Source organism: Hippopotamus amphibius, chromosome 1 (genome assembly GCF_030028045.1).
Source record: "Hippopotamus amphibius kiboko isolate mHipAmp2 chromosome 1, mHipAmp2.hap2, whole genome shotgun sequence".
Classification (NCBI taxonomy): Eukaryota; Metazoa; Chordata; class Mammalia; order Artiodactyla; family Hippopotamidae; genus Hippopotamus; species Hippopotamus amphibius.
This window is the reverse complement of record NC_080186.1, coordinates 67785774-67798507: the sequence shown is the minus strand read 5'-3', so window position 1 is coordinate 67798507 and position 12734 is coordinate 67785774. Positions and strand designations below refer to the sequence as shown.

The 12734-nt window shown below is 36.4% G+C and overlaps 1 protein-coding gene across 1 annotated transcript in view; it reads right to left on the bottom strand.

The window, feature by feature from the left end:
• Positions 1-1167: 1167 nt before the first annotated feature.
• Positions 1168-12734, bottom strand: part of PIGK (phosphatidylinositol glycan anchor biosynthesis class K) — a 106624-nt gene continuing 95057 nt past the window's right edge. Inside the window, exon 11 of the mRNA XM_057715814.1 lies at positions 1168-1636. Coding sequence (XP_057571797.1) covers positions 1520-1636 — 117 coding nt within the window. The 3' untranslated portion in view covers positions 1168-1519. The remainder of the gene's footprint in view (positions 1637-12734) is intronic.

Sequence of the window (12734 nt, the reverse complement as noted above, 5' to 3'; positions counted from 1 at the left end):
GCAGAAAGATGAAAAATAACACCACTAAATGTTTACAATTTCCAAAGTGTTTAGTCATATCATTAGCTCATCTGATCCTCACAACAACACTGTGAGAAAGGCAAAAGGAAAACCCTTTGCAGTTGTTCAGCTCTTTGCGACTCAAGGAAAATGTATTTAAGGATGTGCTTTTATGTTATCATTTAAAGTCTGGGCCATTTAATTACACTTACGATATTACCCACTTAACATATGCAGAGGATTTACTTATTATTGAAGGCAGAATATGCTTTATGTAAAAAGATTATGGTTATGAGCTAAACATTTAACATATTTCAAGCTTTTTGCTTTAACTATATTCTGAAAATTCAATAATGAAATGAAAGAAATAATTGCCCTTGGAAATTTGTTGGGAATACAATTAATCCTGTATATTATACCCACTATTACTCTTCCCAGTTTGGTTTTAACTAAGAAGGGCATCTTGTCAGAGACCAGAAAAGAGGCTTACTGCCTTGTGTGATACGTCAGTCAGACACGAAGACAGGGCCACAAGCATGAATTTTTCCTACAGTCCATCTATTTTATGGGACTGTCCCAGGAAAAGTGTAGATCCAGCCAGTGGGCAAGGTTTACCTTCAACAGAATGAAACATCTCTTTCAGCACAGAAACTGAAGAGGAGGTAATCAATTCTAGAGGAGCACAGTATGCTTAGAAATGAAAAATGATGGGGTTTACTTCTCTTGAGCAGTCAGTATGTGAAATTCCCAAAGATCTTAAATCTTCCAGATAAACTGACAGTAAATAAGGTCCTAAAGACTGTCAGTACCATAGATTAAGAAACTAATTTTTCATATTTACTTATAATTTTAGCTGCAGAATTCCAAGATTAGCTGACAATATTAACACATTAAAGAATGAACTAAAAGAAAATTTGGGGAACAAAGTAAGTGGTCTAATTACAGAAGACTATTAAATAAATTACTGTCCATTCATAAAATGGATAGTACACAGGCATTCACAATGCGTTCCTGAAGCACATCCAAGGAGAGGGAAAGGGTTGACAACACACTGCACAATGACAAGTGAGGTTATAAGACGGTATGCTCTACATGATCTCTACTTTGGAAAAAAAGTACGAAAAAGATGGTCGGGGAAGATATACACAAAGATACCAAAACAAAAGCTACCCCTGCTAGTGAGAAATTTAATGTCTTCACATTTTTTTCTTTTCCAAATGAAAAGGGGATAAAACAGGGGGAAATTCTCATTTTCAAAAAAAGTCAGTGAGTATATTCTGATCTCTCTGTCCCAATATTTTAATAACATACAAAACTGAAATATATTCAGTGTTATTCAACACTTGCATTAACAATTACTTTTTTTCAAGTTATAAAAGCAATAGTTCATTCAAATTTACAGCTTTCTTATACTTTCTGCCAAGTCACATAAGAGCAATGTATTTTAAAAAATATATTGACATGAACTTTTATTCAAGGTTGTAGTCTTTCACGCAGTCTTCTTCATACATCATCGCATCTAGAAAATGAACTTCATGTGCTTGATTCCGTAAGTTTTGAAGAAAACCATGATAATGAGTGCCCACAATCCCAGAATAAAACCCCCAGGAGGATGCCAATCTTTCAGCTTTGGTTTCTGCAAAACAAGGATGACATTATAAATTTAACAATAGGTAAATAAGTCAACAATAGGTACAATAAATACTGATCGAAAATAGAAAATTCACAGGCTGTGCATTTCAGACAAATTAAATGTACTGTCAGCCTTCCCTATCTGCAGGTTCCACACACAGATTCAACCAAATGTAGAATAAAATACTAGGAAAAAAAATTCCAGAAAGTTCCAAAAAGCAATTTTAAATCTGACACACACTGGTCACTATTTACATAGGATTTACATATTTACAACTATTTACATAGCGTTTACATTGTATTAGGTATTATAAGTAATCTAGAGATGATTTACAGTGTCTAGGGGATGTGCTTAGGTTACATACGAACACTACATCATTTTCTGTACGGGGCTTGAGCATCCATGGACTTAGGTATCTGCAGGGGTCCTGGAGGACTGTACTTAAACAGCAACAATGGTAAAGACTTCAAACAGGGTAAATATCTAGAAGTTGTTCTTATGAAGATCAGTTTCAAATGACATTTTCTTCACTCAAAGGGGCCTTCCTTGACTACCCTATCCAACCATCTCTCTTCACCCAAGTTACTCAGTAGCCTAATAGTCCTTTTTCACTTTGAATCTACATAGTCATTAGTTTGTTGTACCTGTCTCTCCTATTACACTGTAGTTCTATGAGGGTCTTCTTGTTGTAGTCTTAGCACCTATCTGCCACATATAGTGCCTGGCATATAGAAGACACTATATTATACTGAGTAAATCAGCGGGAAGACAATGCTACCCGATTCCATTTATTCAGATAGTCAACAAACATTTGAGAGGGGGAGTGAATTTGGTCACGTTAGCTCCCTGAGGTAGAATGCTCCTTACACTGTTCTTCCCATTCGAAGCTCACAAACTCAAATGCCAACTCCTCCAGACTTTCCTGGATGATAAACTCTTTCCTTTGAATCTGTAGCCCCTTCTGCTTTTACTCCTATCTACTATTTCAGTTACCTTTATCATTTATCTCCCTGCAAACTTCCAGGGACAAGGTCTGGCTGAGTCCGTTTCAGATGCCCTTCTCCATTCCTTACCCTTCAACATCCAACCAAGTGTCTTGTGAGTTTCTCTGCCTAGCAAGGAAAGGCAGGCCAGTCTTCCCCATTCAGTTGTCATTTCGACAGCTACATTACGACCCTGAAACTGAAGGTCTGTGACTACTATCTCTTTATGAGTTCTACTTCCTGAATTATTTGCCAAGATTGTAAGGATAGTTAAAAGAATCCTATTTTAGAATAGAGTGAAAAGAAACTATAATCTGAAATTTGCTTTAGTCACCATTTATACTAGATCCCAGGAAGGCTCATAAATCTCTTAGCGGTTCCCACATCTTATAGTTTGGTTTCTCCCCTACACAAACAGGACACCTAACGCTCTTCACCCAATCCTGAAATCATCACATGCAAAGGAAGGGAGGGAGGGAGGGAGGCAGGGAGGGAGGAAGGAGAGGCTCTCATCATTTCTTGTCAGGATTACTGAAATAGTCCTCTAACTAGTTTCTCTCCCTCCAAGCTTCCCTTTTCTCCATCTGTCAATCATACCACTGCTAGACACATTCTCTAAAATACAAATATATATTTGTATAATATGTATTTGCCATATATAATGTATGCATTTAGGTATTGCTTGCCTTAAGCATATATTACTTTTGTTTTTAAAAAATTAAATAAATAATTTACAAACCAAGGCATGTTGTGATGTGGTTCAAAGAACATGGGATTTAGAATCAACTGCCTTGATTTCAAAGTTTACTTTTAATGCTTAAAGTCTATGTTAGCTGCCAAGCCACTGCTCCACTCTGAACTTCTGAATCTGTAAAATTAGGGCACAGTAACACATACCTCTTAGGAATGAATGAATGTACAGTTACTGCAGTGATGTAGTTTTGAAAACATATCCTAAAATTACACATTCCTACCTAGAAAAGTAATAATATGAAACTCAAAGTATTTTTTAGATGACTTTCATTTGTGTTTGCCAGTCATGAGGAGCAATGTTTGAAAACAAATATGATTTTTGTTATTTTAACTTGTATAACTTTGATCAATTCAAAATTAACTTGTTGCACTAATAGAAGAGAAACCCACCTTAAGATTTTTATCTGGATCATAATGCTAGAGTTTTAGGAGTGTTTAATCAGATGCTTAATATGAACGGAACAGACAATGTTCTTTACAGTGGTTACATTCCACTCTCACCGCCATGTCTCCTCTCACCCTCCTCCACTCGTTCCAGCAAGCTCCCCAAATACCACAAAAGAGCACACCTTATGCTTCCTCATGTTACTTGCTGCTCAAGGCTACGCTGGCTTCTGATCATGTGTGATGATGACGAGGACACAAGTCCTTTCCCCCTAGTATCTTACAAGATGATAAGCTTGGTGGTCCTCAAACCATTTCAGATGGTTTGTAAGCTCTTGGAACATCATGCAACATTGTGAAAATCTTAATTCTAAGAGAAAATCTATAACAATTAATATAAAACAGTTATATTAAAGATAGGTAATGTAAGTATCACAAGCATGTGACATGAAAAAACAAGCGAGGGAACTAAAATACGATTAACTACTGCTCAGTTTTTGTCCTGTTTATTTTCTACTAGTCAAATATTGGTAATTCATGCCAAAGGGATGAAAATGCTTAAGACCAAACATTATTTTTCCACAACTGGGAAATGATCACCGTTACTCATTATTAGTGGAAGCACATCTTTATACAGTAGTCTGCAGATGTTCCCTGGGAATCCAGTTAAAGAGTATTGAGCTGCTTGGGGAGATAAGGTTCAGATTTGCCCCAGTAACTAGGAATCTGATTTATACTGTCTTTTAATACACACACACATACACACACACTTAGGTTATTACTTATAAAAAGTTAAATAAATATTGTCAAAATCTGGCATTAAAGTAAACTATGAACTGCAGAAGAACAGGCTATAATATAGACAACTGTTCCATAAACCAATTTAATGAATTTCAGCACTAAGAGTTCGGGAGGTGTGAACCTTCAAGAGTTCAAGACCACTTGTAACCTTCAGGTGGTGTTTAAACCAAGTCATATTTAAAAAAAAAAGATGTTGAACATCATTTAAGCTCTATGATTCATTAGAGATTACTGAAATAATAATTGAGAGTTAATAGTAAATCTTATTTCTGCACCTATAGGAACTCTAGTTCCTTTCCAATGAGATGGATTGCCTGAGGTTGTTATTTTACCATTACATCTTAAACTTAGCAGCCAGAAGTAGTTGCCAGAGATAAGACAACTATAGCTTCTTCAGAAGTAACTATCATTTCTCCAAAGATTGGCCCTTATAGCTATTTCGATCTGTTATTCCAAAAACTGTTTCAGAGAATTCTGGAGGCACTGCTTCCTGATCCTTCAACTAAACATGTCCTACATTTAGACCACTGATGCCCAGGAGAGGACAAGAGAGAAAAGCAAAGTGCTAGAGCTGTGGTTCCCCAACAGCAAACTTTGAAAGCAATAATGGAGGACTAAGAAATATATGTTATTACTCCAAAATTATTGTGGAATGATGTATTTATTCACGTTACAAACTGTACAAGCTAACAAAAGCAGCAAATCTCAGCCTTTCAAAACTATTATTTGCAGTTGCTACATTTTTATTGTATATTGGTTATGTATATTTAACAAAAAATGGAAAATGAATTATTAATCAAACACAGTTTGGACTCTTAGCTTAGCAATGGCATCTATGTAGAAACCTGCCAGTGCAGCTGCTCCCATCTTCTCAGGAGAGGCACAGAAAAAGGCACAGAAAGAGACAGAGTACACTCTTACCAAAATTAATTTAACCTCTGATGAGAAACCTCAGACAACTGCACTATCTGTAAGTCCAGAAACCAGGTCTAAAAACAAATTAATAGTGGCCCAGTTTTCTGAATAGTACACAGGATGCAAAGGATTCCTTTGCTCTGTGAAACACAGTAATTCTGTCAGCTGAGAAAGGGACTTGAGCTCTCTCCCTTTTTCTGCCTGCTGTTTAAGAGAAACAGTGTTACTGTAGTAGAGGATGGCTTTATGAAGCAGCCAGAGTAGCGCAACTCATTCCCAACTGAGCAATATCATACTTCTTTCTACATCCATTTAAATACAATTCCCAGTAAAGAGCATGTCAGTAGGTAGGGGGCACTGACAATGGTTTACGGCATCTAAGAAGGCTTAACATACAAATGAAAATCTCTGCAAAGAGGAGAAAATACATAAAAAATCCTTTTAATAATACATATTAAGAAATATGGTTTTTCCATATACTTCATCTTTTTAAAGTGTCCAAAAATCAGGCACACACCACATGGTAGCAGATGATTCTAGTTGAGTTTAAGAAAACTGCATTTGATGACTGGCTGCCAGTCACTGGGAAATGTCCAACAACTATTCTTCAGATGCGGATCTGAAAAGGCTTTCAGGTCTGAATAGATAGTGAGAAACATCCACATGCTCTGCTAGCAAATACTAACAGAATTCTAAGAAAAAGGAAAAAAATAAGGTGAGGCCCATGAGTAAAACTACTCCCACACATGAGGAAGAAATATCCTGAAGACACATCTCTGAACAGATTTAATAAAGAACAAACAGATAATTTTAGAAAAATCTTTTTGGCATGGACTTGAATAAAAATGCACAAGACGCCAAAACCAAATGAATAGCATAAAGAGAAAAATAATACAAGATACAAGGGCAATAGATTGAGATAAAAAGGGAGCTGATATAATTTCTAATAACAAAATTAAAAACTATATTGACAAGAAAGACAGTGTCCTAAGCACATCTTTGAGTCCTTCATTCATCAAATTGTGGTAGACTGATGGCAAAAAAATGGTCCCAATTCCCCATACTCCCCTGTGTCCATACCCTTTGCAATATGTTGCTTTATGGCAGCTCTCAAGAGACAGACTTTATGTCCTTCCTCCATGAATCAGCGGGCCTTGTGAATTCTTTTGGCCAACAGGAAGGAACACCAGCATCAGTGTCCTAAATCCAATGCTAGCCTCAAGAGGCTTTCTTTGCCTGCTTCTGCTCTTTTAGACCTCTGCTACCACCATGAGAAAAAAACCTAGGCAAGGATTCTGGAGGAAAAGACACCATATGGAGAAGAACTCAAGTCTTCCAGTCAGCAATCAGCCAAATTCCAGAAGCAGAATCGCCTAACCAACCCAACACTGACCACAGACTTATGAGGGAGCCCAGCCAAGAACAGAATTGCCCAACTAAACTCAGCCTAAATTGCCAGCCTGCAGAATTATAAGCCAAATAAATGGTTGATGCTTTAAGCCACTAAGTTTTGGAGTGGTTTGTTATCCTCAAAAGCTATGGAATACATCAACTAAGGTGACAATTAATATAGAAGGAAAGACACTGATCCTTTACTATCATAAGAAAATAAAGTTTCCATCTACCTACTTGTAGTTTCAGGTTTCTGCAACAATGGTATATATAGAAACAGCAATGAAGGGCAGCTAATCAACTCCTTGTTGACCATGAAATTGGAGGTCTGTCAAGATAATCCCCTCGGATCCTCCTAGAGTAAGAAATCCAACCCCATTTACTTTTCTGAGCTAAATTTCACAAAGTAACGACTTCAACAAAACCTGTCACACGTGAACGGTATGTATAGCCAGACTCTGAATAAGTCTTGCTATAGTGTCTTCTAGAGGTAAATTCTGTGAATGTTCTTTGCTACCCATCCCTCACTTTAAGGGAGCTGCAGTTATGCTCACTTCTAGCTCTCTGTTGTAAGTCTTCCTGGAAAGAGACTGACTCCACTTGCCACCACGCTAGGAACTGCTCCCAAGGAAATAAAGTGGGGGAATCTAAAGACTAACCCACCTTGCTTCTCTCTAGCCTTCCTCCTCCCAACTACAATCTCTATCTTAAGTCTAGTTCCCTTCCTTTTGAAGTTAGTTAGCAATTAGTATTAATCAGATGTTGCCCCCTACCCAATCCTCTGCTAGAGAAATGAACACTCCCAGAATCTGGATGTATCTTACACATGGTACATTTGCAAAGCAATTAATCTAATCCAGGATAAAGATGATTTGTTTTTAACTATAACTTTATTTTCAATAGAAAGTTGGCCACTGTTTTTTCTTAACCATGATTTTAGTTTTTTTGTGACAAAAATACCCACTATTAATATTGTTAATATCACTCTGGAATTTCAAGCCAGCCAGATATAACTCCAAGGAAGAAGTAAATGTTCATATTTGCAGATTTTATAATTAGATACAAACTCTACAAATCAACTCTTAGAATTACTGAGAATAAAGAGTTCAGATCTGAGATAAACATTTTTTAAAAAATACTCTTCCAATGTGCCAGTAAAAATGAACTGGAAAACAGAAAAGAAAAAAATTTCATTCACAATAGCAATAAAAAACATAAAATATCCAGGAATACCCACAGCATGAGATGTATGGTAAAAATCTATATTACTCTATAGAGGGGTAAACAGCCCTGAATATCAAAAAAGATACGATAAAGCTAATCCATAATGCTGTTCTGATGCAAAATAGAAAAGATCAATGAAACAGAATAGAAGGTAGGCAATCAGCCCAGTATCCAAGATTTTGGTATATTATAAAAGAACCATTACAAATCAATGGGCAAGGAAATAGTCTTACTGGTCCTCTAACAATGGATTAACTTTTGGGAAAAAAATCAGTTTTGTTTCTAACCCAACACTGTAAATCAAAATACACTTCACATGGTTAAGAATCAGATAGAAAAATATTAGATGTAAAAAAAAATTTTTTAATTACTTTTGTAAAGTGGCACCCAGGGATCCATCATAACGGTAGCTATGTGAATGGTACCAATGCAGAGCAGTTACAAAGGAACTCACTGTGGAGAGCAGGGCACACGAGTCAAAGGGCCTGCAAGCTAAGGGGGGGCTGTCAAGTGGGTAGCTACTCAGGAAGGACTTCTTGGATGAGCTGGCCCTTGAACAAGGTGTCACATTTGAGTAGATGGAGAGAAGGAGACAGCACCCAAGCCGTGGTACATGGAGCAAAGTCACAATGATGAGAAAAGCCAGGTACTGGGAAAGGAGTGATGCCCCAGCCTCGCTAGCAGGGGTAAGGTAACGGAGGAGATTTGCATCTGCTTTGTTCACTACCAAACACCTGGCATTTAGGAAACCCTGATGAAAGAAAGGATGTGGTTTGGGAGTAGCAAGCATGAGGGCTGGGAGGTTCACTCTGTGAATGTCCAGTTGCATGCTGGGATTTGAGACAATGAGATGCCTGTGAGAGCTTAGCCAGCAGCCACCCACAGGTGAATACAGTAAAAAGAGAAAATGTACGAGAATCTGCTCAGTAAAGGGATTTATAAGTCTAAAAGCAATAAATGGAAATAAAAAGAAAAGGTGGAGAGATTTTAAAAGAATTTTTTGAAAGATCTGTATTTTACAAAGTGCATAAATCAAATTAAAAGGCAAATAAGTGTGAGAATATGACAGAAAAGGGAATAAATTCAGTACTTGAAGATCTCCCAAAAATCAGTAAGAAAAGACACATGGATTTATCAACAAACGTTACAGGGAAATGAAGATTTTCACAAAATAATAATTACAAATGGCTAATAAACACTTGAAAAAATACAATTTTTTGATCATAAACATAAGCTAAAAATAAAATAACTATTTCCTCCTCTTTTTAAAACTAAACTAGTAAATGTTAGTAAGGATGGTCAATTTTTCAGGGAAAGTAATCTATTTACATGTTCGGAAGACTTTAAAATGTTCCTATCTTTTCATTCCTAGAATCTGTTACCCTCTTAGCTAGGATCTATTACAGTAAGGAATTCAGAAATGCTGACAAAGGTTTTGCACAAAATTTTTCTTATCGCTGTTATTTACATAATAAAAACAGGAAACTATATAGCTAGTAATGTGAGAAATACTATACATCCACATAATTAGTCATCAAAAGTGTTTTCAATTTTAATGATTTGGAAAGATGCTTATACTGTAATAATAAGTAAATATAAGTAAGATGCAAATTGAGTATGAAATATGATCTTTATCTCTATAACAATATTCAAAGAAAGGAAATATGCTAAGTCTAGACCAACAGTGTTTCTCTGGGGGAAGCAGGATTAGAGGCAGTTTCAAACTCTTCTCTATACGTATCTATACTTTTGAAAAGATATTTTCTACAATGGACATATATTTCAATGATTTTTTTTTTCTTTTTTTTTTTTTTATTTTATTATTTTGGGGGTACACCAGGTTCAATCAACTGTTTTCATACACACATCCCCACACTCCCTCCCCTCCCTGACGCCCCCCCCCTCGAGTCCCCCCCACCCTCCCCGCCCCAGCCCTCCAAGGCATCCTCCATCCTCGAGTTGGACTCCCTTTGTTATACAACAACTTCCCACTGACTATTTTACAGTTGGTAGTATATATATGTTTGTGCTACTCTCTCGCTTCTTCTCAGTTTCCCCTTCACCCCCCGCCCCCTCCCATACCTCGAGTTCTCCAGTCCATTCTCTGTATCTGCTTCCTTGTTCTTGTCACTGAGTTCATCAGTACCATTTTTAGATTCCGTATATGTGAGTTAGCATACAATATTTGTCCTTCTCTTTCTGACTTACTTCACTATGTATGACAGATTGTAGTTCTATCCACCTCATTACATATAGCTCCATCTCAACCCTTTTTATAGCTGAGTAATATTCCATTGTATATATATGCCACATCTTCTGTATCCATTCATTTGTTGATGGGCATTTAGGTTGCTTCCATGTCCTGGCTATTGTAAATAGTGCTGCAATAAACATGATGGTACAAGTTTCTTTTGGGATTATGGTTTTCTTTGGGTATATGCCCAGGAGTGGGATGACTGGATCATATGGTAGTTCTATTTGTAGTTTTTCAAGGAACCTCCAAATTGTTTTCCATAGTGGCTGTACCAACTTACAGTCCCACCAACAGTGCAGGAGAGTTCCCTTTTCTCCACACCCTCTCCAACATTTGTTGTTTCCAGACTTTGTGATGATGGCCATTCTGATTGGTGTGAGGTGATACCTCACTGTGGCTTTGACTTGCATTTCTCTGATGATGAGTGATGTTGAGCATCTTTTCATGTGTTTGTTGGCCATCTGTATGTCTTCTTTGGAGAAATGTCTATTTAGGTCTTCTGCCCATTTGTGGATTGGGTTATTTGCTTTTTTGGTATTAAGCTTCATGAGCTGCTTGTATATTTTGGAGGTTAATCCTTTGTCCGTTGTTTCATAGGCAATTATTTTTTCCCATTCTGAGGGTTGCCTTTTAGTCTTGTTTATGGTTTCTTTTGCTGTGCAAAAGCTTTTAAGTTTCATGAGGTCCCATTCATTTATTCTTGATTTTATTTCCCTGATTCTAGGAGGTGGGTCAAAAAGGATGTTGCTTTGATGTATGTCAAAGAGTGTTCTGCCTATGTTTTCCTCTAGGAGTTTTATAGTGTCTGGCCTTACATGTAGGTCTTTAATCCATTTGGAGTTTATTTTTGTGTATGGTGTTAGGAAGTGTTCTAATTTCATTCTTTTACATGTTGCTGTCCAATTTTCCCAGCACCACTTATTGAATAGGCTGTCTTTTTTCCATTGTATACTTGTGCCTCCTTTGTCAAAGATAAGGTGCCCATATGTGTTTGGGCTTACTTCTGAGTTCTCTATTCTATTCCATTGATCTTCCTTTCTATTTTTGTGCCAGTACCATACTGTCTTGATCACTATGGCCTTGTAGTATAGTTTGAAGTCAGGAAGCCTGATTCCACCAACTCCATTTTTCCTTCTCAAGATTGCTTTGGCTATTCGGGGTCTTTTGCGTTTCCATACTAATCGTAAGATTTCTTGCTCTAGTTCTGTGAAAAATGCCATTGGTAATTTGATCGGGATTGCATTAAATCTGTAAATTGCTTTGGGTAGTACAGTCATTTTCACGATGTTGATTCTTCCAATCCAGGAACATGGTATGTCCCTCCATCTGTTTGTGTCATCTTTGATTTCTTTCATCAATGTCTTAAAGTTTTCTGCATACAGATCTTTTGCCTCCTTAGGCAGGTTTCTTTAATGATTTTTATGGGGTAAAGGGAATATAGAGGAAAAACTTTTATTAAAAGAGTCCACCTAGAAGAATCTTCGTATATTCATCTTTTACAAATGAGGAGATGTTCTGCAATAATACCTTTTAGTACTTTATATCCTACTTTAAGAGAAAGTAATGTGAACAGCATGACAGCAACATAATATAATAAAGTGCTTTTTCAGTATGTATTTAATGATATTCCTGGAGAATAACAATATTGCTATTTTTAAAACAACTACAGATAATATTTTAGGCATTCTACAATGATTTTACTTACAATCAAATGAGAGATTGGTATAATTATTGCATTTTGTAGTACAGCTGCATTTGAGGTAAGTTCATATTAAAGCACAGCTTATAATTTCATTTGTGTCCGTATTAGAGCTTCTCATAAAATGACTAATTTTATGTAGTTAAGCTACTCTACTGACTGCTATTAAATACACTCTTTTTTTTTTTTAAACTTTCACAATAATAGCTGTAATACAGAGGTGAAAAGCATACATAAAACACTGCAGTGTGTCACGAGCAAACACGTAAAAGCTTAAGGGCTACCTATTATTGAAATGCCTAATATTTCAAATTAAAAAGATAGGTAGCTTAGCAACACTACACAGCCAACTGTGAACAGTGTTCAGTCTCCCCTTTCATGTTGCTAGGAGAACATTACCACAGAACTTCAAAATAGTTAACAGAGAATAGATCTAAGTATTAAAATTATGTAAAAAGGAAAAGCTGAGGATTTTAAAAACTGTACATGTTTATTGGGAAGCAAATGGAAAATTTACAAGGTTTCAATGAGATTCTTTTCTTAAAATATAATGAGCATATCCAATCAGTTAAATTACATTTTAAGGAAAGGAAAAAAAAAACCAATCTACTGAGGTGACAATTACTTTAGAAAATACTTTAGTTATCTGTTTCCAACTGTTTAATCAGTTGTAGTTTATTAGTATTTCCAGTCTAT